Source organism: Gorilla gorilla, chromosome 12 (genome assembly GCF_029281585.2).
Source record: "Gorilla gorilla gorilla isolate KB3781 chromosome 12, NHGRI_mGorGor1-v2.1_pri, whole genome shotgun sequence".
Classification (NCBI taxonomy): Eukaryota; Metazoa; Chordata; class Mammalia; order Primates; family Hominidae; genus Gorilla; species Gorilla gorilla.
Window position 1 is genome coordinate 136,196,175 of NC_073236.2, and position 25,014 is coordinate 136,221,188.

The 25,014-nt window shown below is 46.2% G+C and overlaps 1 protein-coding gene across 4 annotated transcripts in view; it reads right to left on the reverse strand.

Moving 5' to 3' along the window:
- DCDC2C (doublecortin domain containing 2C) overlaps positions 1-25,014 on the reverse strand; it is a 146,924-nt gene that overhangs the window by 116,979 nt on the left and 4,931 nt on the right. For all 4 annotated transcript variants that reach the window (XR_010130074.1, XM_055378719.2, XM_055378721.2 and 1 more), the window contains exons 2-3: positions 24,919-24,970; positions 6,350-6,426 (exon numbers count right to left, since the gene is read on the reverse strand). Coding sequence is in view for 3 of the 4 variants with exons in the window: in XM_055378719.2 (XP_055234694.1) it covers positions 6,350-6,426; positions 24,919-24,970 (129 nt within the window). In the remaining variant the exon portion in view is untranslated. The remainder of the gene's footprint in view (positions 1-6,349; positions 6,427-24,918; positions 24,971-25,014) is intronic.

The following is a 25,014-nucleotide window of genomic DNA, read 5'->3' on the forward strand; positions in this document are numbered from 1 at the left end:
GTCACCAGAGTCACTGTATGTGGTTTACACCTGACTCATCCCAGAAAGGTACAAATGCAGGACATACTGGACAAACAATGGCTTGAACACTTTAGCTTTTATCTGGACCAAGCAGCTGCCCCTCACTTCATCTGCCAGAAACATACCCCTGGGAAAATTCTAAACATGGACTGAGGAAGGAGAACAGCTTACCCTGGACCCTTCCTTCACTGACAAATACACTTTATCCAATTACCAGAGGCCCAGCAGCCAATATGTCCCCAATATGTCCCCACACTGATCTGCATGTTTTCTAAATAGTTAGAGGTTTTTCCACTGCCAAAATGCCTCCACGACATCAGTTGCCAACATTTTCCTGGAAGTAATCTATCCCACTTGGGGTATCCCCTCTACAATTTCTAATGAAAGATCACATTTCACTAGCAAAATTACACAAGCAATTATAAATACAATATATTAGTTGAAGACTCCATTGCCATTACACCCTCAGTCATCAGGCACCTCAGGAAGAGCCCACATGTCCAAAGTCCAATCTGGCTAAGCTGTCTGAAGAACTGGGTTGTCTATGGCCATGGGTGTTATCTGTCCTTCTTATGACTCCCAGATCCTCACCCCATCCTCCTCAGAAATGGCCCCCCTTTGAAACCACTACAGGAAGACCACGAGAATGCCCTACACCTCCTGGCTAACAAGAGATTCCAATTTAACACAGTCTGACATCCTCAGACACTGTCAGGAGTTAATTAAATACACACAGTCCTACAATCAACAAACTAAGGCCACCTTTCCCCTCAAACTCCTTGATCAGCCTTTACACAGTTTGAAAGTATGAGATCTGGTATTTTGGAAATGCCACCATCAGGAAACTAACCTTGAACCCCACACAAGAAAGGCCTTGTGCTGTTTTGTTCATTGCTGTCAAATTACAAGGTGTTCAACCTTTGTCCATGTCTCATGGCTAAATATATATATATTATATCATATATACATAGATATGATTCCGACTGGAAAGCACTCCAACCAGAGATCTCAAACCACAGTTCTATTGACAGCCTCAGGCAGCAGATGACAGCCAGAGGCAGACGACTGTCCCAACAACTGTGGAACAAAGCGGGTGATGCCATGACACGGTTCGCTTCTCTCCAAGATCATGGAACAAGAGCCCATAGATTCTCCTGCCTTTTCATACTCCCTAACAGACTAAATCTTCTCCCACAATTCCTGTATCTTCCTCCCAATTGCATCAACTACTCCTCGGTCCCCCGAACCACATCCAGCCTTCCACTGGGCCCTCCCTGGTTCCCTCCATCTCGATCTGCCTGCGCTTCCCTAGTGCGGTCATCACTCTCTCCTTCTCTTGGCTCACCAAGCAGCAGATGAGACCAACAGGTGAATTCCTGGGTTTGCACTCACCGCCCCCTACCATACTCAGTCCTGAAACTGGGACCCCCTTCATAATGGCCTCATCATACTCATACATATGGTCCTGACAGGAAACATCCCATACATACAACCAGAGCAGTCCCCTTCTGAAGTGGCACCAAAGTGTAACTTCAAGGCCCCCAGGACTGGGACTATGACATGGCCTCGTGAGCTCAAGAACATGACAGTTCACGGGAAATCAGTCTAATAGACATAGCCTGTCTGTGGGACACAGAGAATCCTCCATGTCCCTGTAGCAAGACACATTCTGTTCTCATGAAACCGGAGCTCAGTGTAAGGGCCAAACTCCCTTTAGACATCATCTTCCTTCAACACCCCATGATGTCAGCATCACAGGAAATTATTTGGCGAAGAGATCAGGCAAAGGGAATTGCTGGTTAAACAGGACTAAAAGGCCCAATCAGTGAGAAGATGATGGTTAATGTTACATTTCTCCCTTTGGGATCTACTCCCGGTTAGCCCTTCAAGCCTCTGTCACAACCAGTACAGGCAATGACCAACCCAATTATGCTCAGAAGGGTCATTATTGTGTGTGTGGTCATAAGACATAGAAAATGCTTCCAGCCAGTGGATGGGCTCCTGTCATGTGGCCAGTGCTGACCTTCAAATGGCTAAATGTGACAAACTTTGCAAAGGAGACTCAGAAACGTGAGTGCTGCCCCAGCTGCTGGTCCTGAGACTTGTGGACCAAGCACTCGTGGATGGGAAGCCGTCTTAAGTGGGTTCTGGAAGGACCTGCTGCCTGGAGCCAGCCTGGTAGGGTGGTCTGTCCCTCCCACTGCACCCTCGCCTATGGTGACGGATACACTATAAGGTTACAAAGGGGATCAGCAAAGCTAGCCCCCCATGAACTGGAAGATTCTGTCTCCCACTTAGGACAAGCTGCTGCATCATTAACTCCAGAAGTGTTAGAACTTTGTAAATGACTCCACAAAATGGACTAGCCTCAGACTGCTGACTGGAAACCAGGGAGGTGTTCGTGACCGAGTCAGTCCTCAGTGCCACCTGTGTGTAGACGACACTCGAGAGGAAATTTGTCAAGAGACAGTCACAGCAAAGGCTCACACCCAAGACATAGCTTGTTGGAGGCCAAAAGAGTGAGGGCCGTGATCAACTCAGTATACCACTGGAGGCTATATGAGTAAGCAGCAAACTTTCTCATAAATGCAGAATGTTGGCAAACTGACAAACTGCACACGCCACCCAGAAGGACTGCTGAGGGCAGTCACGACCCAGGCGCAAGTGTTTCTTGTGATTAGGCATAATCGAAGCCTGTTAGTAATAATATGAACCTGTGATCAATTAAGCAGCTGACCAGTCGTTAGCTCCTTCTCCCTGCTCATTCTACCCAATAAATAGGAAGGGCTGTGGAAGCTCAGCGGGGGGCTGCCTTTGCTCACTAGAAGCAGGGGGCTCTCTTATTCTTCCCCTGGTCCTTTCCTTAAAACAGTTCCTTTTGTTTTTTGTTATTATTTCTACATTCATCCCTTTGTTCAGTCGTAATGATGGTCTCAAGCAGTAACAGTAGTAACTGCAGCAGTGACAGTCTCAAGTAGTAGCAGTGGCAATCCGACACAATAGCTAACACAGCTTACACCCTCCGGAAAAGCACTGACTTGCATCTCCCTTTAAATAATTTCCTCCACTTACTGGATGGTTTAGGGAGCTCCTTAAGGGACTGTTTCTTTATTTTTTTTTAAGAGATGGGGTCTCATTATGTTGCCCAGGATTATCTCAAACTCCTGGGCTCCAGTGATCCTTCTGCCTCAGTCTCCCAAAGTGCCATGATTACAGGCTTGAGCCACTGTGCCTGGCCTCTGGCTTCTTTGTATCCATCCCGATGGTCATGCTTTCATCTCCTGATGCATACCACCCTCGTGGGAGGGTTGTGCTCCTCGGCTGTCTCTCAGCTCCTCCTGAACGCACAGCAGCTGGAAGCAACGGCTGGACCCTTCTCCTCAAGTTCCCCTTATGACAGGTGCTGGTTGTTCTACAAGGAATAGATCTGCTCGTCTTCATGAACAAGAAGAGGGACTGAGTTTCGCAGAACTCTGGCCTATGACAACTCTGTCCCAACTCCTGCGCTGAGATACAACCAAACTCTAACATGTGTCCAGCAGCATCAAGCCACAGCCATAGGATGACCCTAGCCCCGCCACTAAACACCCACCTGAGAAAACCCAGGGCTGCCAGGAACATTTACTGTTCATCCCAGCCAACACCTGAGATAGGCCCCTGACCTCTACTTCTTAGAGCATTGACAAATATGCATCTCTTGCCATGCAGACGCGTTTCCCACACCTAAGATCCTTCCCTTGAACTGCAAGCATCAGGCAGGACAGGGCCTGTCTCCCAGTCTCCGGCGGAGGACAGAATCCTAACTTCCAGAACTGCCAGCTTGCAGACCAGCTGCCTGGCCACCTTCACTGACCAACTCTTTGTACTTTTCCACTTCTCTGATTCTCCTGAGGCCCCACTTGCTCCCATCTCTCATTCCCCCTTTAAAATGCCCAAATCACTTCCACACAGATCAGAGCGGAACTCAGCTCTTTCCCCAACTATCAGTAGTTACTAAATAAAATCTGTTTTTGCCGCTTTCACTAATGTCCAGCTGTGTCTACCTTTGACGTCAGTCTCGCAATGAGGGCCAGGACCAATGGCCCCTTCTTCTCCAGTTCTGCCTGGCACAAACATGCCTCCTCCCCACAGAGGAGCCCTGGGGTGGGCTCTTCTCTTCCCCCTCTCCCTCTGGTCTCAGGCTCCCTGTAAAGGGCAGGGAGTCCCCAAGTAAAACCACTCCAGGGCCCAGACAACTTTTGCCAGCTCACTTCTAAATAAACGACAAAAGATCTTTTAAACGCTTTTTCTCCCAAGGCTCATTCACTGACTCACGGTGTTTTCCATGCCAGTATAAGTGGAATGAGTGAGTGAATCCCTTCCTAAGTGACAAGGGACATCAGAGAGAACACTGGGCAAGAGAAGTGACCTCAGGCCACATGGCTCAGTCAGTGCTAGAACCAGGGCTTCAATCTGAGCCTCAACCTCCAAATCAGTGACTTCCAACCCATGCACTCACCACTAGCTCAATCCCCATCAGGGGAGCCCCAGGCTCTCTCTCCAGCATCTGGCTGCTGCAGAACACAGCTCAACAAGCCATTCACTCCCTCGCCAACTCTCCTCTTCACCAGAAAGGGTCACACCCCGCCTTTCTCTCCTGAGCATCTAAGCCTCTGAAAGCCGTCATAACTATTGTTTATGTGTTTTTATAGTGACAAGGACTCCGAGGAACACGATCAGGTTTTTTTGTGGTAGGAAGGACTCTGCACTCAGATGGATATTTGGGTCCATCTAGTGGAAATTCCAACACACCAAGACAAAGGATGGGCAAATGCTGCAAGACTGTGTTGGTTTCTCATTGAAAAAAATAATCATGTCTGTCCAATGAGTGAGGATCATTGATGGCCTGGGTCACGCACATCAAATGTGGCTTTAGGGATGGCGTTTTTGTCAAGAAGGACCCACAAACCAATGACGTTCCCTGAGGTTGCTGTATGTTCTGCGGGAAAGACATCACTAACAAAATTCAGAAATACTGTGTCTTATTATTTCAAAACAGCTGTTAGGTACATGAAAAGTGGTGTGGAAAGATCTGTGTATTTAGGTGGCCCCCTTGCGGGAGCTTAAAGTATTTTAAAGAAATGGTTACTGAGATTTTCAGGAAAAGCGCAAGGGGCCAAGTTTGGCGAATTCACGGCCACATTTCCTTCATCTTTCTCGTTCCCAGCCTGAGGATCTGTCGGGTGAATCAGGCAGTTTCCAGCCTCATGAGCCTCCAAGCCCTTGCCTCTCGGGACTGAGAGGGGACGTGGTAGAGGTGACTCTGGCTCACACAAGGCTGGGACCCCCACACGAAGAGCTCAGCATTCTCTGGAAACTCGCTAAAATTCCTTCCATTTAGACTAGAACATGGTAAAATGGAAAGATATCCATGTCAGGGCTTTTAATCACTAAAATGCTAAAACATCCCAATAAAAGGACAGGGGGAAGAGCTGCCATTCAGAGAACTGTTACGCTGTGACAAGCCCTGGGGGGCTGGCTGCAAACATTCCTGAAGCTAACCCTCACCACAGTGTGCTGCAGATATTCTCAGCCCTGTTTTCCACAATGGGAGACATCCTCAGCCTCAGAGGGAAGCAGCAGGCACAGGTCCCAAGCTGATAAGACGAAAAGCCGGGATATAAACCAACGTTTCGTTCAAGTCAAGTGTGTGTCTTTTCCCAACTCCAAAAACATAATGCAGGTGGATGCACACAGTGCTCACAACTATCCCCAGTGCCTCCCACTGAGCACCTCGGTGCCTGCCACTGCCAGCGGCATCCCAGGGCAGCGGCCAATGAGGCTCTAATGCACTCCGTTCCTGTAGCAACACCTGACTCGGATGTGCTGTAGCCCACGAGGGCCTTTTGGTAGCAAAAGGTCAAGGGGCGGGTAAACAGCTTTTAAATTTCCCTTCAACATGCTGCAGCTGCAACTGCTACATTAAAAAAAAATCAAAACAAAGCTTCAGAGCCTAAAACTAAGCTGTGTGTATGATGCTCTTATCTCCATATCCCCAGGTGAACTGTTCTGCAAACAATGGCATGGTGATTGGACTGCTTTTCTTTTCCAAAATCAGGGTTCAAGAGGAGAAAGAAAAGGTAGCACATGAACAGCTGAATCAGAGAGATGGTGGCCTAGGAAAAAGAAATCGCCTGTCAGGGAGTGAGAGCACAAGAGAACGGGGGGAGGGGAGGGGAGGGGAGGAGGGACAGAAACGGGGCTGAGGGGCATTTGTCAGGATAGAAAGTATTGTTTTTAGGGAGTTATGGCACAGTTTGATTTTTTTCACCCATAATATTGTACTCACTTTATATGTCGAGATATACGATGATATGTTTGCCACTTGGAAGGCACGTTTATATCACAATGCACCACCGGTTTGATCTGAAAAAGGAAAAAATACACCTGAGAATTCAGTTCAAATTAGCCAACACTCATCAAATTCAACAGTGTGCACGGCACTGCCCTAAAACATAAGAAAAGGGGGGGAATCCCTTTGTCAATAGAACACCCAGGGGTGGGTCCAGGAGGGGTGCAGAGAAAGGCAGACCAGGTGCTGGAGGAGGAGAAGATGCCAGCAAGTGCAGCGCGAGGGGGTCTGGGGCTGACGGCTCTGCGCTGCACATGGAGGGAAGTGCAGGGTGCGGGGGCTGGGCTGACGGGCAAAGGTGGCACCAAAGGCTGTGCGTCCATGCTAGGGAGGCTCCCCACGGTCCCCAAGAAGCATGCGTCAATGGCCTACTATGCCGAGGAGCTTTGCTGGCCAAGTTATGGGCCCCAAGAATGGACATGTCACTTCTGATTTCATTACAAGACTCCAACCAGAATGTCCTGGCCAGGAGGCGGGAGCCCCTCCGCCTTCTCTCCTGTTTGCTGTGAATGCAGCCTGAGAGGCCGGGCCAACCACTACGGCCTGGTGACAGCTTCAGTCTCAGGTCCACTGCAGATAAGACACAAAGGGGGAAAAGAACTACTGAGACCTGTCCCAGGTAAGCAAAGCCTGTCATCCTCACGGCCCTACTGTTTAAGAATGTGCAGAAAAGCAAATGGGGGGAGCTCTGATTGGGAAGGGATGTTAACCCCCAACCCTGTGCTGAGTGACAGGGTCCTGGTCCCACCCACAAGGCTGAGGCTCACTGAAGACATCCCAGCACCTCAGGCCTGGCCTTCCTCTGAAGAGCTGCTCCCCTGTCCGTGTTCCGTCTCTATATCCCCAGCCCACCAGGATAAGAGGCTTGGGGTCCCTTCACACCTCCCACCCCTGGTTTCCCCTGGATTGGGACCCTGTCTGCCACTGCACACACCTCCACTACAGTCCCACGACCTGGTTCGCACCCCCCCAACCCCCACATCTCTCACTTGGACAATGGTGACATCCACTCAAGGGATCCTCGCCAGGGTCCCGCTCTGTCACCTCCCACGGACACCATCGTCTTCCCGACAACACCACTGGGTGCAGTCTCCCTCCCGGATCCATCCAGCAGCCTTGTCACTCTCTGCTTGTCTCCCTCCAGGATCCACCTGGCAGCCTCATCTCTCTCTGCTCATCTCCCTCTGGGATCCACTGAGCAGCCTCATCACTCTCTGCTCATCTCCCTCCGGGATCCACCTGGCCACCCTCGTCACTCTCTGGCAGTCTCTCTCCGGGATCCACCTGGCCAGCCTCATCTCTCTCTGCTCATCTCCCTCTGGGATCCACCTGGCAGCCTCCTCACTCTCTGCTCATCTCCCTCCGGGATCCACCTGGCCACCCTCATCACTCTGGCGGTCTCCCTCCAGGATCCACCGGGCAGCCTCCTCCCTCTCTGCTCGTCTTCCTCTGGGATCCACCTGGCAGCCTCATCACTCTCTGCACCCTACACCCTCCATGTTATGCTCCTTCAGCCACCCTGGCCCCCAGCCAGTCCATGTGCTTCCCGGGGCCTCTGCTGCACAACGAGGGTCTCTGCTCGAGCCCCCACAGCCTCTCCACCTCCAGGGCACATGTCCACTGCCCTTCCAAGGCCCAGCGCTGGGAAGCCACCTCTAAGCTGACATCAGAATCGATCATCCCCCCGCCCGGCACTAAGCCAAATTCATTCGGTGTCCTTCCTACTGCCTACTTCACACCCACCCAGGAAACTCCCAGCACAGACACCATGGTGTGGGCCCTACCTGCACCCCATCCCCCAGAAGGTCGGGGGCCTGAACCTGTCAATAGGGCCTCCTTCCACACCTAACGCTGCTAATCCACACCCTCCCCTCGAGCTGCAGCCCCCTCTCCCTTCCCAACCCACACCCAACTTACCACAAAAGAGGTTCCAGCAGCTCAGCATCTGAGTCCACTGCCAACAAGGAGTTCAGGTCAGGCAAACGTGTCCCTCCCTCACTTCCCAGCTCTGCCCTGTGACTCAGCTCTTGAACCTCACCTCTGCCAGGGGTCTGCTGCCTACCCACTTGCCCACACCAATATCAGGCCAACAACTGGGGGGCTCTGCTCCCCAAGTCAGACACAGTGGTAATAACTCTTCATGCCTGGCCCAGCAGGGAGGGTCCTCCTGGGGCCCTGCTTCTCGACGCCCCGACCCCAGCCAGGTTTCACAACACATACAAAACCACGAGACAAACCACTTAACCTATTAATGTTACAGGAGCTCGACTACATCACCCCAAGTTGAGTAAATGTCATCTATGGAAGTGCCTTGGCCAAGAACAGCACCCAAGCCATGCACCCCAGATGCACAGTGAGAGAGAATGAGCTGCACACCTCATTAACAGAACTGCGTTTTAAAAGAGGAGAGGGGACAGGAGTTACTCTGGGTCTTCTGTCCCTGAAGGAGACCAGGGAGGTGTGTCTCATGGGGGCTTTGGAAGAAGGGTGAGAGGAACCAAGACAGCCACAGTCACTGCAGAGAGGCCACTCTGGCACCTCCCTGGGATCCTACAACGCCTTTCGTCAGAATAGAGAGCTGCCCGAGAGGCAGCGAGACGGGAAGACCCCAGGCTTTGGAATTGGTCAAATCTGAATTCAAATCCCAGCTCTACGTCTTACCGTCCATGTGGTCTGGAGAAGCAACTACATGTCTCTGAGCAGCAGCTGATTTTTAGAATGGGGATCATTGTGCGTTACAGAGTTCTTATGAGAATAATATTGAGATAACAATGAGAACATTTCATAAAAGGCACAATGCAATACCTATAACACAGTAATAAATATTCAATTCAATAAATGAGAGTGCCACACACACACACACACACAGAAACACACAGAGAGACAGAGAAGGGGGAAGGGGAGCTGTTCAGGCACCTCTATCTTGTTATGGCTCAAATAGAATTGCTGATTTTATCCATAGCCAGTGGATCAACCCAGGCTTCCCCATCTCAGAAAATTGTGCCACCCCAGCCCCATTTGTTCAACTACAAAATCTGGGAGGCGTTCTTGAGTCTTCTCATCCTTTATGCCATCTGCACATCTGTCAGCTCCACTTCAAAGCCACACCACGGACCCTTCACTCCTCACTGCCTCCACCATCTCTCCCCTGCCCCGAGACAATCCTTCCCTCATGGCAAGCAAAGTAGCCTTTGTAAACACAAGTCAGAAGGCAGTGTGATGTCCCTCAGTGAGGCCCGCCCTTACTCTACCTACCCCTCACACTGAGCCTCGGGCCATGCAAGCTGGCACTGGCTGCCTCTCTGCCATGTCTCTGCACCCCTCCCAGCCTCCCTGCTCTCTGGCCATGCTTGCATTCTTGCAGTTCCTGAAACATCAGCCCATTCCCACACAGGACCTGAGCGTGGAACATACTCATGGATCTTTGTCTGGTTTGCCCCTCTTACTTTAAGAAGTCACTTCAATGTCAGCTCCTCACAGAAGCCCTCCCTGCCCAGTCACACACCTGCAGTTACTTTCATCCAAGCACTTCATCCTGCCTCTGCTTTCTTGTTTGTGTATTTGCTTCCATCGTCCTTTGTAGAATGGAAGCTTCTGAGAGCAGGGACCCTGGTTGTCGTGTTCAACCAAGTACCTTTAGTGCCTGAACGATGAGTGACCCCCTAACAGGAATTCAATAACTATTTCATGAAGACAAACGAATAATGGATGAGTGAATGCTACCATGACTAGGGAAAAACAGCTCTGATGCTCTGAAAAGGATTCCAGGAAAAGAGAGGCCATGGAAGAAGGTGGAAATGCACACCTGCATCCATTCTACCCTATTATCATACTATATATAAAATTATATACACCTACATACTCATGGTAACGAAACTAATGCCATGGGTACCAACAATGAACATGAATTTACAGACCTAGTTTGAAAACAAAACAACGGAAATTATCCTCTGCAAAATTCTATTAAAATACAGCCACCCTAAGTACCAGCTTTCTGCTTCATTGCATAAAATTATGGAAACAATGAGCTAATTGCTCTTTTGAGGTGTTAATGATTCATTAACCCTGCTATCACCTGCCTAATTAAATAACTCCAGCAATCAAATAATGTGATTCTGGATTTTTTTTCTCTGTACTTCATAAAATAATCTCCTGAACAACGTCAAGCATATGTATCTGATGGTGATGACAGCCTCATTCACACTTGTCAGAGCCAAAGACTCACATCAGTCATCTGTCCTGAGAGGCTGAAGGACGCCATAAGCTTTAGACCTCTTCAACCAAGGCAATTCAACCAAATCTAAATCAAAGACGGAAGACTCAAGATGACCACAGGTGTATCTCCCCCAAGGAGCAACTACAGGTTATTGAATACCCACCATGGATCAAGCATTGCAGTAGACTCTTTACCTGCATTCATACCTAACCCTCAACATAACGAGGCAAAATATCTAGGTAACAAAGAATCAGAGAGGTTATGTCACCTTCCCAACAACATACAGCTATTAAGTGTCCTGGCCATGATAAGCCATCAAAAAACATTTTATTTTACTTTTAAGCAAAATGAGTCCTGAAATCCATACCCATGTAGCTTAGTACTCAGAAGCCTGTGCTTTGGATCATCCAGGATCCCAGTACTGGCTCTGCCACTTACTAGCTGTGTGGCCTTGATCAAGTTGTATAACCTCCCTGAGCCTCAGCTGCCTCCTGCATGCAATGCTAATAGCAGTAGTGCACACCTCATAAAGTTGTTGCCTCCAAAGTGAGTAACACGAAATGAGATAACGCATTGTCAAGTGCTTAGCAAATGACTGTAATGAGGATTCAGTTGATAACGGTGTATTAGTTTGTTTTCTTTTTTTTTTTTTCACTTGCAGTTATCTCATTTAATCTGTATAACAATCCAACCACATGAATGTATCTCAATTTTAAAATTAGGAAACTGAAGTTTTAATATGTTACATAACTCCTTTATTATCACACATTTAGTAAGTATAAAAGGCATAAAGGCCTGTTTGCTGTACTAACTTTTTTTTTCTTTTTTTTTTTTATTATACTTTAAGTTTTAGGGTACATGTGCACATTGTGCAGGTTAGTTACATATGTATACATGTGCCATGCTGGTGCGCTGCACCCACTAACTCATCATTTTAGTTTGTTTTCACGCTGCTGATAAAGACATACCAGAGACTGGGCAATTTACAAAAGAAAGAGGTTTAATTGGACTTATAGTTCCCCATGGCTGGGGAGGCCTCACAATCATGGAGGAAGGCAAAAGAGGAGCAAGTCACATCTTACAAAGATGGCGACAGGCAAAGAGAGCTTGTGCAGGGCAATTCCCATTTTTTTAAAACCATCAGATCTCATGAACTCATTCACTATCACGAGAACAGCGCAGGAAAGACCTGCCCCCATAATTCAATCCCTCCCACTGGGTTCCTCTCACAACACATAGGAATTTTAAGAGTTACAATTCAATTGTGGGAGTTCTTCCCACGGCACATGGGAACTGTGGAAGTTACAAGATAAGATTTGGGTGGGGACATAGCAAAACCATATCAAACAGCAATTATTGTGGCTTTGTTGTTTTGTCTTGGGCTCCAAAGTCCCTGTTCTCTCCACCTCTCCAATGCTGCTCCAACTACCCTCCATGAACATACCCTCCATGGCCCTTTCCATGCAAAATATCCAACTAAAATCCTGTGAGAATCTAGCATCAGGAAAGGACTTCACTACAGGAGGATCTCATATGAAGCAAATTGTTTTGATCAACTCTCATATATTCAGCACCATGCATGATGAATTCACAGAAAAGGCTCTGCTGAACAACCCTGCAGCAGGTGCTGCAGGGTTCCCCAAAGAGACGCACGCCTCCCTACACAATAGGAAGAATAAAAACTAGAACAGATGCAATGAAATAGAAAACGGGGAAAAAAATAGAGAAAAACAATGAGCCAAAAGCTGGCTCTTTGAGAAGTTCAATAAAATTAATAAACCTGTAGAGGGACATATAGGAAAAATAGAAGACACAAATAATATCAGGAATGAGAGAGGCAACATCACTTGAGTCTACAGATATTAATAGAATAAGAGAATGTTATAAACAACTTCATGCCAACAGATTCAACAACTTAAATGAAATGAACGAACCAAAAGACAAAAACTAGCAAAGTTTACTCAAGAAGAAATAACCTGAAGAGCCCTATATTTACTAAAGAGTTGAATTTGTAGTTCAAACTCTTCACACAAAGACAACGCTAGGCCCAGATAGCTCCACTGGTAAATTCTATCAAACATTTAAGGAAGAAACAATACTAATTCTAGACAAGATCTTCCAAATACCTTTCCACCAAGACAACAATTCAACAAGTATAAAAAGGATACTCTATGATCAAGTGGGGTTTGCCCCAGGAATGCAAGGTTGGCTCCATATTTGAAAATAAATTCATGTAATTCATAATATTAACAAACTAAAAATGGGAAATCATCTGATCATCTCAGCAGACATAGAGAATGTCCTGCCCAGTCCAATTTAAATCCTAATCCTACATCCCATTGAGAGTTTCTCCCCTTAGCTCAAGCCTGACCCAGCTGCATGTGGGAAGGGTACATGGTTATTTCATTGTTTCACAGTATTTTACTCTGCCTTCGACCTCCTCCTCATCTTGGCATCAGAACAAAAGAGTGTCTAATACAACTGGAGCTACTGTCATCTGACCTCCTATGTCCTCTTCCACGGCAGGTGTCAGAATGTGGCTCTTTAGGGAGGCAGGGAGAGTGCAGGCTTTAGTGAGTTCCTCTGAAAACCTCACAGAGACTCCATGCTGGACTGTTCCTGATGCAGAATGTTTCTGATACTTTCCGTAGCTGACTCTTGCTTCAAACCACAACCTTTTGCTACATCCCCACAGACCCTTACCATGGCTGGCAACGATTCTTAAACAACTCAAGTCTGGCCACCTTCTAAGGCATCCATTTGCCTCCCAAGGAAAGGCACACACCTTTGCCACACCAGCTCCCCAGAGGGGACAAGTGCAGTTTCCACAGCTGCTGCCTCCCCATGCTGTCTTCACAGGCAACACAGAGCCCACCATCCTTCAGGTGTTTTGAGGATGATGGAAGCAGGTGCCACCTGCACACTCACCTGCAAACCCAAACCCCTGGCACACGGGCTGGGTCGTCCCAAGCACACCCTCACCCTCTCAAGAGGTGCTTTACGCTGCAGCATCCGACCTGGTCCCTCCTGCAGCATCCCAGCACTCTGAGCTATCCTCTGGAGCCTCGCCTCTGATTTGAAGGAGCATGAGGCACCCACAGGGAGGAGAGAGAAAATGCCACAGCATTCACTACTGTCTATAGTTTCTTCATTCAATAAACTTACTAACTTACAGTCCTTATATAAGGTTTAAGGGTGATGTGGGGGGCTGGTTTGGTACCTGAAGCCTCTCTCATGTTTTTACACCTGACACTTTAGAACACGGGGAGTGTCCACCAACATTCCAAGACATCAGGCAAAGCCCCGTCGAACCCCCTGTGGGATGGGCTCCAGAGGCAGGGGGATGCCTGACATGGCTGCCCCATCCCCATTATCATGGCCTCCAACCCACGTCAACTCTAATCTTCACGGTGACCCTTCAGCATACTAGAAAAGGCAGGAAAGAGAAAGAAAGCAGCTCCAGCTCGGAATGAGGAGGCAGAATTACACCCAATGTGGACAGCCAGAGGCTTGGGAGGCAGCGGGAAAGAGCCCCTGGAAAATGAAAACAGCTGGCTGGGCGCGGTGGCTCACACCTGTAATCCCAGCACTTTGGGAGGCCAAGGCGGGCAGATCATGAGGTCAGAAGATTGAGACCATCCTAGCTAACATGGTGAAACACCATCTCTATTAAAAATACAAAAAAATTAGCTGGCATGGTGGCGGGCACCTGTAGTCCCAGCTACTCGGGAGGCTGAGGCAGGAGAACAGCATGAACCCAGGAGGCAGAGCTTGCAGTGAGCCAAGATCGCACCACTGGACTCCAGCCTGGGCGACAGAGCGAGACTCCATCCCAAAAAAAAAAATGGAAACAGCTGCACCAAGCCTGCAGGATTTTGTAAAGCACTGAGATAGTGAGAGGTGAAGCCAGCTGGACTTCCTGGGTTGAGTGGGGACTTGGAGAACTTTTCTGTCTTACAAGAGGATTGTAAAATGCACCAATCAGCGCTCTGTAGCTAGCAAGAGGCTTGTAAAATGCACCAGTCAGCACTCTGTAGCTAGCAAGAGGATTATAAAACTCTTTGGGTCTGTGCCACCTTTAAATAACACTCACTGCAAAGGTCCGTGGCTTCATTTTTGAAGTCAGCGAGACCACAAACCCACCAGCAGGAACCAACTCCGGACACAATAGGAAAAGCCTCCACCCAGCACAGAGCTTGTTTCAGAGTGTATGCTCAGTGAGGGTCTGCTCATTTCCAGTGTTAACTGCATGGCGATGAAAACAGACCCCCATCTTTCCTATGCTGCCCCCTAGTCCACAAGGCCCTGGACTTTCTCAGAGAGCAACAGCCAGGCATGTCCCAGAGCTGAACACAGGTGAGGTTCACTCCTTGGGACCAACCTGGGGTCTGGCCACGTGAATCTCATTGATAGAAACAGCCACACACTTGATTTATGTATCATGCACCCACAGAGGCACTCCCTGCTAAAAAATATAAGGAGAACTGATGCTCTCCATGCCTCCAAAATTGCTGACTCTAAGAGCCAGAGAAGCCGTCCTATAGAATCAGACAGCCAGACGGTTTGTGGAGTCTGTGGTTGGCCTGGTCAGCCCCACTCAGAAGCAAGACCTCATCTAGGCCAACCCACAGAAGAACCAAGGAGAGAATACCTGCCCCTAAGATCCTGCCAGCCACCAGCCTTCCCGTAAGTACTCAATCACTGCTTCATTCATTTATTCAAGACCTATTCATAGAGGACCCACCTCTGATGGTAGGAACTGTGCTGAGTTAGAATGCAGTGGTGGAAAAGACCAACACTACTCCTGGCCTCAGAGGGCTGGGAGCACAGAGGGACACAGACAAGTCAACAAGCAATTACAGTGCCAGGTGCCAGGGGCTCTGCTGAGGCCAGCATGGGTGCCATGGAAGCATGGGAGAGGAACATCTGACCCTCACTAGGGAGAAAGGAGGCCTCCTGGAGGAAGAGGCCGTTAGGTTGAGACCTGAATTATAAGCAGAAAACAGTCAGTTGAGTTAAACAAGGCAGGAGGAACAGCATGCACAAAACCCTGGCTTGAGGATAGGCGCATGAAGAGGACTTTGGGAAACTGAAAATCCATCAAGGACTGGATCCTAGACACAGAGGGAGGAGCGGTGAGAGGCGAGACTGGAGAAGAACACAGGGGCCAGATCAAGAAGGGCCTTAAACGTCATGGTAACTAGTGCAGACTTCACCTCCCTGGAGCCAAGAGGAGTGACTTAATGTATGTGAACAAGGGAAGTGACGTGATCACATGGGAAAGGGACAAGGTTGGAAGCAAGGAGACCAGCGGAAGGCATGGGACTCCTTCCAGGTGACCAAACTTGGCAGCCTCAACAAGGCTAGGAGCAGCCAAGATGTCAGCAGGTGAGCTGACTCGAGAGACGATCAGGAGGTGGGATGGGTGAGCAGGGAGGGACTGGGGGCGTTGCTGGGAGACTGAAGGGTTGAGAAAAATGCCCAGGTTTCTGGGTTTAGGAGCTGGGTGGGCAGTTCCATCTTCTGGAATAGGAAACACAAAATAACAATTGGGTTTGGAGTCAGAGGCCAATGAGTTCAAACTTGGACATGCTGAGTTTGAGATGTCTTTGGGACACCCAAGTGACAGTGGCCTAGAGATGTGGGTCCTGACTTTGAGAGAGACCTGGGGGTCTTTGGCACGTGGATGATTACGGAAGTAATGGAGAGAATGGAGTGGGGGTGGCCTGAACTAGAAGAGAAAATGAATTGGAGAGCACCCTACAAAACAGCAGTGTTCAAAAGACAGGCAATGACAATAGTCCCACAAATAAAAGAAAAAACAGTCACAGAAAATGAGAAGAGAAGAGCTTCAGAAGAGAAGGAAAGAAATAATTTTCTTTCCTGAGAAAGAGGACCACCTCACCCCTATCAGCAGGGCTATGACCAACAAGGCCCAAATGTTCATCACCTGATGGATGGGTAAACAAAATATGGTGGATCCATACAATAGAATGGAATTCAGCCTTAGAAAGGAACGAATCCCTGATACACACTACAACATGGATGAACCTTGAAAATATGCTACGAGAAACCACATGCAAAAGGCCACATGTTGTCTATTTACATAAAATGTCCAGAATAGGCAGGTCCTATAGAGACAGCAATTATTATTCTTCATAATATCTTCCTCACCCACCCAAGGCCATTTCTCAAGTAATTCTCCCTATTTTGTCCTACATCAATTTTCCCTCTGCAATGGCTACTCCCATCATCACGTACATGATGTCACTTCTTAGAAAAACTCTCTTCGCTCTGTTTCCCCCTCCAGTTACCTCTACATTTCTCTCCTTCCTTTAGAGCAAAACTCATTTAAAGAGCAGTTTGTATCTCCCATCTCTCTTCTATTCTTTTCTGCCCACCACCTCCATATTACTAAATCCAACGGTCCCATCTCAGTCTTCATCTTCCTTGTCTGGTCAGCATCTCAGTCTTCATCTCCCTTGTCTGGTCAGCATCTCAGTCTTCATCTTCCTTGTCTGGTCAGCAGCGTTTGACACAGATGGCCCACCCTGTCTCTCATCACCCAGCATCCTGCACTCACCTGGACTTTCTCCAGCCCTCTCTGCTCCTTCTCACCTCCCTGCCCTCTAAGCATTCCAGGACCCTGTCATCAGAACTCCCTTGGTTCTGCCCACACTGACTCCCAGCGTGAATTCATAATCACCAACGCCACCGCAATGATCTAAATCCCCACTGTCCCTTGCCTGGATCACTGCAGCAGCCTCCTAACTCATGGCTATCAACATGGCACCCAAACACTCTTGCTCAAAGTCCATGTCACTCCCTGAACAACAGGCCAGTGTCCTTTGCACCATCGGTTCTCCCTCTCAGGATGCCTTTGCCCAAGATATCTAAATAGGCACCTCCCTTACTTCTTTGAGTCTGGACTCAAAAGTCACCTCCTCAGTGAAGACCACCTGGTCATCCTAAAATCAAACAGCCCCCAGCATGACATTTCATATCCCCCACATACTCTATATTGTATGGATTTTGTTTATTATCTGTCTCACCACCTGAAATGCAAGCTCCTTGAGGGCAGAGATGTTTTTCCTTTTTGTACAACTGCTTCAAACAGTACCTGGTACATAACCAGTGCTCAAGAAGTATTTAGTGAAAAAACCGTTGGGCTTAGTACACATACACATATTATTTGGTTTTGTGTTGCTGCTCTGGCATAATCAGCCACAGGAAAGCAAACACTTCCAAATACACAAGCATTCAGATTAAATTGGATGGATGGATGGATGGATGGATGGATGGATGGATGGATGGATGGATTGAAAGTTTAGGATGTTGTGATGAGCAGAATACAGGCATAATTACATTTAACCCCTATTTCTTAGATACAGCCATACCCCTTAACTGAGCATCAGAGAAGTTAATTTGTCCAAATGACAGAGCCTATGATATTTCCACAAAGCTATGGCACCAGCAAGGCAATGTGTTGGGAAAATTAAGGATAACACACAGTGTTTGGGAGGTGTGGGAAACACCCAGTCTCACAATGGGCACAGATTTAACTTGGTATAATCTCTCAGGAGAGCAGTTTAGTAGGACATATAAAAAGGTTCTCTAAATGTCAAGCAAAAGAAGGCTGGTTTTAAAAACATATGTTATACATCTCTTAATGCAACATTCTAAATCCACTAAAAAGTATTACAGGAATATATTGCTTGACATGTAGAGATTTCATGATACATCATTAAATAGAAAGGAGTTTTGAAAAAAATGTAGATTATGCTCCCATTTTGCTTAAATAAATACATTTATAAAGCTAGGAGTATATACATGTATGTAGGTATACGTGTACATGTCAAAAGCATATGGAAAAACAGTGGTTAATCTCTGAATGATAGGATTATGAATATGTTTTTCTTTTAAATTACATATATTTTCTCATTTTTCTACAATGAGCATGAATTATAGGGTACTTTTTTAAAAATGGAAGCAGAAGCTTCCAAATGTGTTCCTGACAGGTCAGCAGCAAACGGCAAACAGTGGTCTCGCCATTGGCAAGATCACTAAGAAGTACAGTGGAAGTGAGTATTGGTTCAGCCAGCCCAAAGTACTGCAGCCTAAGCTTGAGTCACCTGGACAAAGTTAAATTTTATTCTCCAGGCTTTTCAGTAAGGCAGGAAATCATGTAAAACACTTTGTTAAAATGTATATTAAGAAATTAATTTTAAAACATCCTTTGAGTTAGATTCATTGGTAGCCTTCAGTGATCTAAAAAATTCAACTCAGCAAATCACATCCTTCTCTTCCATGACAAAAATGTGGTCTAAAGGAATGGTACACTTGTTGTTTAGTCCAGGATAGGCCCACTGAAAGAGCAGAATTGAAACAGATCCTTCGTGGGGGGAAAAAAACATTGAATTGGGATTCATCTGTTCCTAGCAAATCTGCCTAAATCTCTACAAGTTGAGATTACAAACCAGAAATCTCAATGTTGTACTATAATAGAAGTCCTTCCATTGAAGTAAGACCAAGGGCACTTTTCTCATTAAACCAACATGGCACAGTCACTGAAAGCCAAGACCCCAAGAGCATTTGTTCCTAATCTAATTGTCCTTGTCCCTCCATTTAATGAAATGCAACTTCAAATTCATTATATTGAAGTATTTTAAAATCATTTCTATTACAATATTAAATGTATATTATGGTATTCTAATTAATTTTAAGTAAATTTCTACATAAATCAAAATCTCTTGGGAAGCTTCTTCAATTTTCCCATTAATGTATTTTGATCAAAACAGAAATTCTGTGAAAGAATAATTTACAGAAGCTAGGTCTTTCTGCTCTGTATTACTGTATCACAAACTAAGGCTAAATGACTTAGTAAAACATTTAGACATCGAATTTTTGGACTTGGCAAAAGCTTATGCCACATTTAATTTGTAAAACAGTTTACACTGGTATTCAAATTGTAGGCAATCATGGATCTCAAATTTGGATAGGATCAGCTACAATTTAAAGGCATTATGAATAATAATAGCACCAACTACTTATTGAGCTCTTGCTCTATGTCAAAAGCACAGGCAAAGTGATTTACAAAGATCATCTCACTTAATCTTGCTCACATTATGACAGATACCATTTTAGATCAATCCCTACAGATCTAATCCTGGGACAACATAACACGAATCATTTAGCCATTTCTCTATTGGTGGACATTCAGGTTGTCCCCAGCATTTTGTAATTTAAAATCAAAATGCTACTGTAAACATCCTTAAACCCCAGTGTGTGATCAGACCAAGGCCTATCAAGCTGGAACCGGTGCAGGAAGGGCTGCACATGGCCTTGACTTCCAACAAGGTTTCCAGGAGCTTTTAGGGCCGAGGCATGCAGCTCCCCTGACCCTGGGCACCCGGGATGCAGCTGTTCTCAACTCACCCTAGAAAGAGGTGGAGCAGCAGAGGGGGAAGGCCCTCATTCTGGTGCTCTTCCTATGGAAGCTCCCCCAGCCCCTCGCATGGATCATGGAGAACCCTGTGCCCCATCCTGCTGGCTCCCCGCATTTTCCCTGGGAGAGCTGCTTTGCACCTTCACTCAAGACACTGGGGGGTGCCTTCCGCTGCCACTGCACACCAGGGTTCTCTTTCTGTGATGTAAGGGCTTGAACATCTATCAGAAGAAATTCCTACGATGACTTCTTTGAACTAAATGGAAGAAATTCATTTAATACTAGCAAGTTGTACAAAAACAGTCATGGGTCTTTTCCTGGGAAAAGAGTGGGAGAAATCCTGGAGTCATTCCTAGAATGCTTGATTTTAGTCCAAGCTCTACTGCAAACGAGCCACCCAAAGGCAGATGGTGCTTAACCTTTCTTGAACTCTTTATTCATCTTTTAAATGGCAGGTATTAAGGCCTGCTCTGCCTCACTCACATGGTTGCTATTTTTCCATTTTTGCAGATGAGACTGTAGGTGTGAAAACATGCTGAGAACATAAGCCACACAACATTCCGTGTTAAAAGAGAGGAAACTTCTGGACATTGAACACGATGATGAAGCATTCAAGGACTGACATGACTCTCCAATGCACAGTGTGGCGTGCAGGCATCTCAGCCCTGGCTATGTGAATATGGTCACACAGAAAATCGGCAGCATGGGGGCCTCACAAAGAAACCCATGAAGTCCTGGCACTTGGCATCTCACCAAAGCATTTCTATTTCTGGAACATAATAAGCAAGGAAAACAAGCAAAGACAATTCTCTTTTGTTGAGACAGGATTTCACTCTGCTGCTCAGGCTGGAGTGCAGTTGTGCAATCATAGCTCACTGCATCCTCAAACACCTGGGCTCAAGCGATCCTCCCGCCTCCGCTTCCCACGTGCCATCATGCCTGGATAATTTTTTTTTTTTAGGGATAGGGTTTTGCTGGTCTAGAATTCCTGGGCTCAAGTAATTCTCCCACCTTCGCCTCCCAAAGTGCTGGGATTACAGGTGTGAGCCACGGCACCTGGCCAACAAGTCTTTTAGTTCGTTAGGTATTATACTGTCTCTGGGATCATAGGTGCATCCCCATAAGCCACAAGGCAGGCAAACTGTGGTTTAGTAAGTAGTAGTAATGCCACTGGGAGTGACGGGCAGCCTTCGCTCCTGTGACCGGTTAGCTCTGTGTTCTCGTGTGGGGCAGCAGGACACAGCTCTGAATCTCAGCTACTCTTACAGTCCCCTCCAGGCACAGCAGAGTTCTTGGAGTAAATCATGTGTGTCGGCCAAAGCTCTTGGTGGTGGTTCCAACTCATTCAGGTTGGCTCCACCATTGACATGTGTCCAGGCAAATGCTTGTCCCACCAAGACAAGCATTTACACAACAAACAATAATAATTGCAAACCCTTTTTAGGGGTGACTACTTCCACAAAAGGAAATGGGGGCAGGATCATGAGCATCAGGCACTTCCAGGCCACGCACGCTGACATGACACTGCTCCATCCCCACGACCCCAGAGGGTGGTGTTGAGCACCTCACACGCTGTCAGAAGCAATGTAAGTTTTCAGAAATATTATGGAATCCAATCCAGAAGTAAATAGTAAAGAGGTTAAAATAATGCGTGTTAATTCTACTTCTCTATAAGCAATCATTAATGTGAACAAACGTGTCTCCACAAAGGGTCCATTACATTATATCACCGTTTAAAATAGCAAAAAGGCAAAGGTCTGCTCAAAGAGGATGAGCTACATAATTATGATAAACTCACACGGTGGAATAGTTTTCAGGCATTAAAAATCACGTCCTCCTAGAGCAGGCACTAGGTTGCTGGGCACTCACTCTATGAGGCTATAGTTGCCCAAAAGAGTTTAAAAAATTTTATTTTTGCTGAGGATAATGGCTTCCAACTCCATCCATGTCCCTGCAAAGAATATGGTCTTATTCTTTTTTTATGGCTGCATAGTATTCCATGGTGTATATGTACCACTTTTTTTTTAATCCAGTCTGTCATTGATGGGCATTTAGGTTGGTTCCATGTCTTTTCTATTGTGAATAGTAATGTAGTGAACATACATGTGCAGGTATCTTTATGACAGGATGATTTATATTCCCTTGGGTATATACCCAGTAATGGCATTGCTGGGCCAAATGCTATTTCTGCCTCTAGTGTCTTTGAGCAGTCACCATGCTGTCTTCTACAATGGTTGAACTAATTTACCCTCCCACCAACAGTGTAAAAGTGTTCTCTTTCTCCACAACCTTGCCAGCATCTGTAGTTTTTTGACTTTTTAATAATAGCAGAATGGCTATTTTGAAAAAGTCAAAAAACAGAAGTTGCTGGTGAGACTGTGGAGAAAAGGGAATGCTTATACACTGTTGGTGGGAACGTAATTAGTTCAGCTACTATGCAGGGCCGTTGGAGGTTTCTCAAAGAACTTAGAACTACCATTCAAAAAAGAAAATAATCATTCTACCAAAAAGACACATGCACTCATACATTCATTGCAGCACTATTCGCTATAGCAAAGTCATTGAATCAACCTTGTGCCCATTAGTGGTGGACTGGATAAAGAAAATGTGGTACATATACACCGTGGAATACTATGCAGCCATAAAAAAGAACATGGATGCAGCTGCAGCCATTATCCTAAGTGAATTAATGCAGGAACAGAAAACCAAACACTCCATGTTCTCACACGTAAGTGGAAGCTAAACAGTAGGTACTCATGGGTGTAAAGATGATGACAGTAGACACTGGAGACTACTATTAATAGATGGGGGACGGAGGGAATGGGGCAAGGGTTGAAAAACTAACTATTGGATACTATGCTCACTGCCTGGGTGACAGAATAAATTATACCCCAAACCTCAGCATCACACAATGTACTCATGCAGGGACATGGATGGAGTGGGAAGCCATTATCCTCAGCAAACTAATGCAGGAACAGAAAACCAAACACCACATGTCCTCGCTTGTAAGTGGGAGCTGGATGATAAGAACACATGGGCACAGGGAGGGGAACAACACACACTAGTGCCTGTCAGAGAGGAGGAATGAGGGGAGGGAGAGCATCAGGAAGAGTAGTTAAAGGATGCTGGGATTAATACCTAGGAGATGGGATGATCTGTGCCACAAACCACCATGGCACATGTTTACCTGTGGAACAAACCTGCACATCCTGCACATGTACTCCTGAACTTAAAATAAAACTTGAAGAAAAAAATATAAAATAACTTTTAAACAGCCATTCTCACTGGTGTGAGATGGTATCTCACCGTAGTTTTGATTTTCTGCACGGTATTTTTGACACCTCTCTCAATGAGAACTACTTTTATAATCACATTTTTGAAATGAACAAAGTGGAAATTCAAAAATAAAAAATTTTTAAACTCTTTTGGGTAACTATAGCCTCATAGAGTGAGTGCCCAGCAACCTAATGCCTGCCCTGGGAGGACAAGGCCAGCGCGGGTGTGGAAATCCTGGTGTGCCTGCTCAGCGTTTCACGTCTGTAGACCAAGGCTTCCTCTACTAGAAAACAAGAAGTTTTGACAAGATAGTCTGAAATTTCCTCCCTGTCCTAAAATATTGCCTTTTAAATCATATCTTATTTAAATCACTGAAATATGCAAAGGATGAACCGAGACTCAAACTCTAACAAATATTCTCAAGGGTGATTTCCAAAATTGTTGCTTAATCCTGCTCCCAGCCCCACATGGAGAGGGGAAACAGGTATAGAGGTGTCAGGATGATCACAAATCATTTCCACACTCTTTATTAAGGTAGCCCTGAAATTCAGTGACTGCCAGAATTGCTTTCTAGCTGGAAACTTGCCCTCTCGTCCTTGGCAAGTTACAATTTAAGGTGAGTAAAGTAATAAATTTGACTTATTTTAACTGCCCTCAAGGGCAGACTCCAAGAAGGCAGCGGAACGCTTCTGGAAGCTGGTGCCTGTGAACAACGCTGGGGCTGCTGGCGTGTCCTGCATGGAGCTCTGGGTGATGCTCCCAAGACACAGAGAAGAGCCGCTTCTGCAGGATGTGGAGGGGAAGCACTTAACTAGTGCTGGCGCATTACACAGATTTTACCATTTAGTCCTTACAACGAGCTTCTGAGGTATCTATTATCACCTCCCTTTTACAGGTGAGGAAATTTAAGAACAGCAACATTACAACTTACAGAAGTAGATGCCCTCAAAGTAACTCACCTGTGTAATAATCCACAAAAGTCCGTTTTTAAGTAAAAATTATGTTAAATTCTAAATATCAACAGGCTACCTGGCTTAAAACTGTGGTTTTTATTGCTTATAAAAAAGGCATGTCTCTTTAAACAAATTAAATGGTTATTTTTACTAAGAATCAAATGATAAGAACGGTGTGATGGAATGTTCTGTCCTGTAGACCTAATAAATGTCTATCACGTACAAAAATGTTGAGCACTTGGGACAAATCTTTAAATTTAGCATTATAATTAGCTTCAACATTGCATAATTCTAAATAACTTTTCCTGAGACCTGTCTTTCCAAACCCCCCCAAAACAAAAGGAAAATGAACACTTGAATTAATTGCACGGTGTGCCTCAGAGATGACTATCTCCCTCTGCACATCTTAGCCTCTCTTCACTGCCTTCCGCCGCTTGGTTACTTCAGTGCTTTGACAAGTATGATAAGCTTGCACAGTGTGTTCTGGCTTCAAGAGCAACACATCTCTGCAGGCATTTACTGCTTCTGTAAAACTTCAATTATTCCGTGCGACATTTAAATTTTTACCAAGTTGGCCAATTTATTCCATTATTAGTTGTTAGAAGCGAACACTTACTTCCTTCAACTTCCTTATCTTTGCAGGTTTTTGGGGAACTATATGAATATAACTGCAAAAGAAGAAAGAAAAAAACATCATTAGAAGGAAGATATT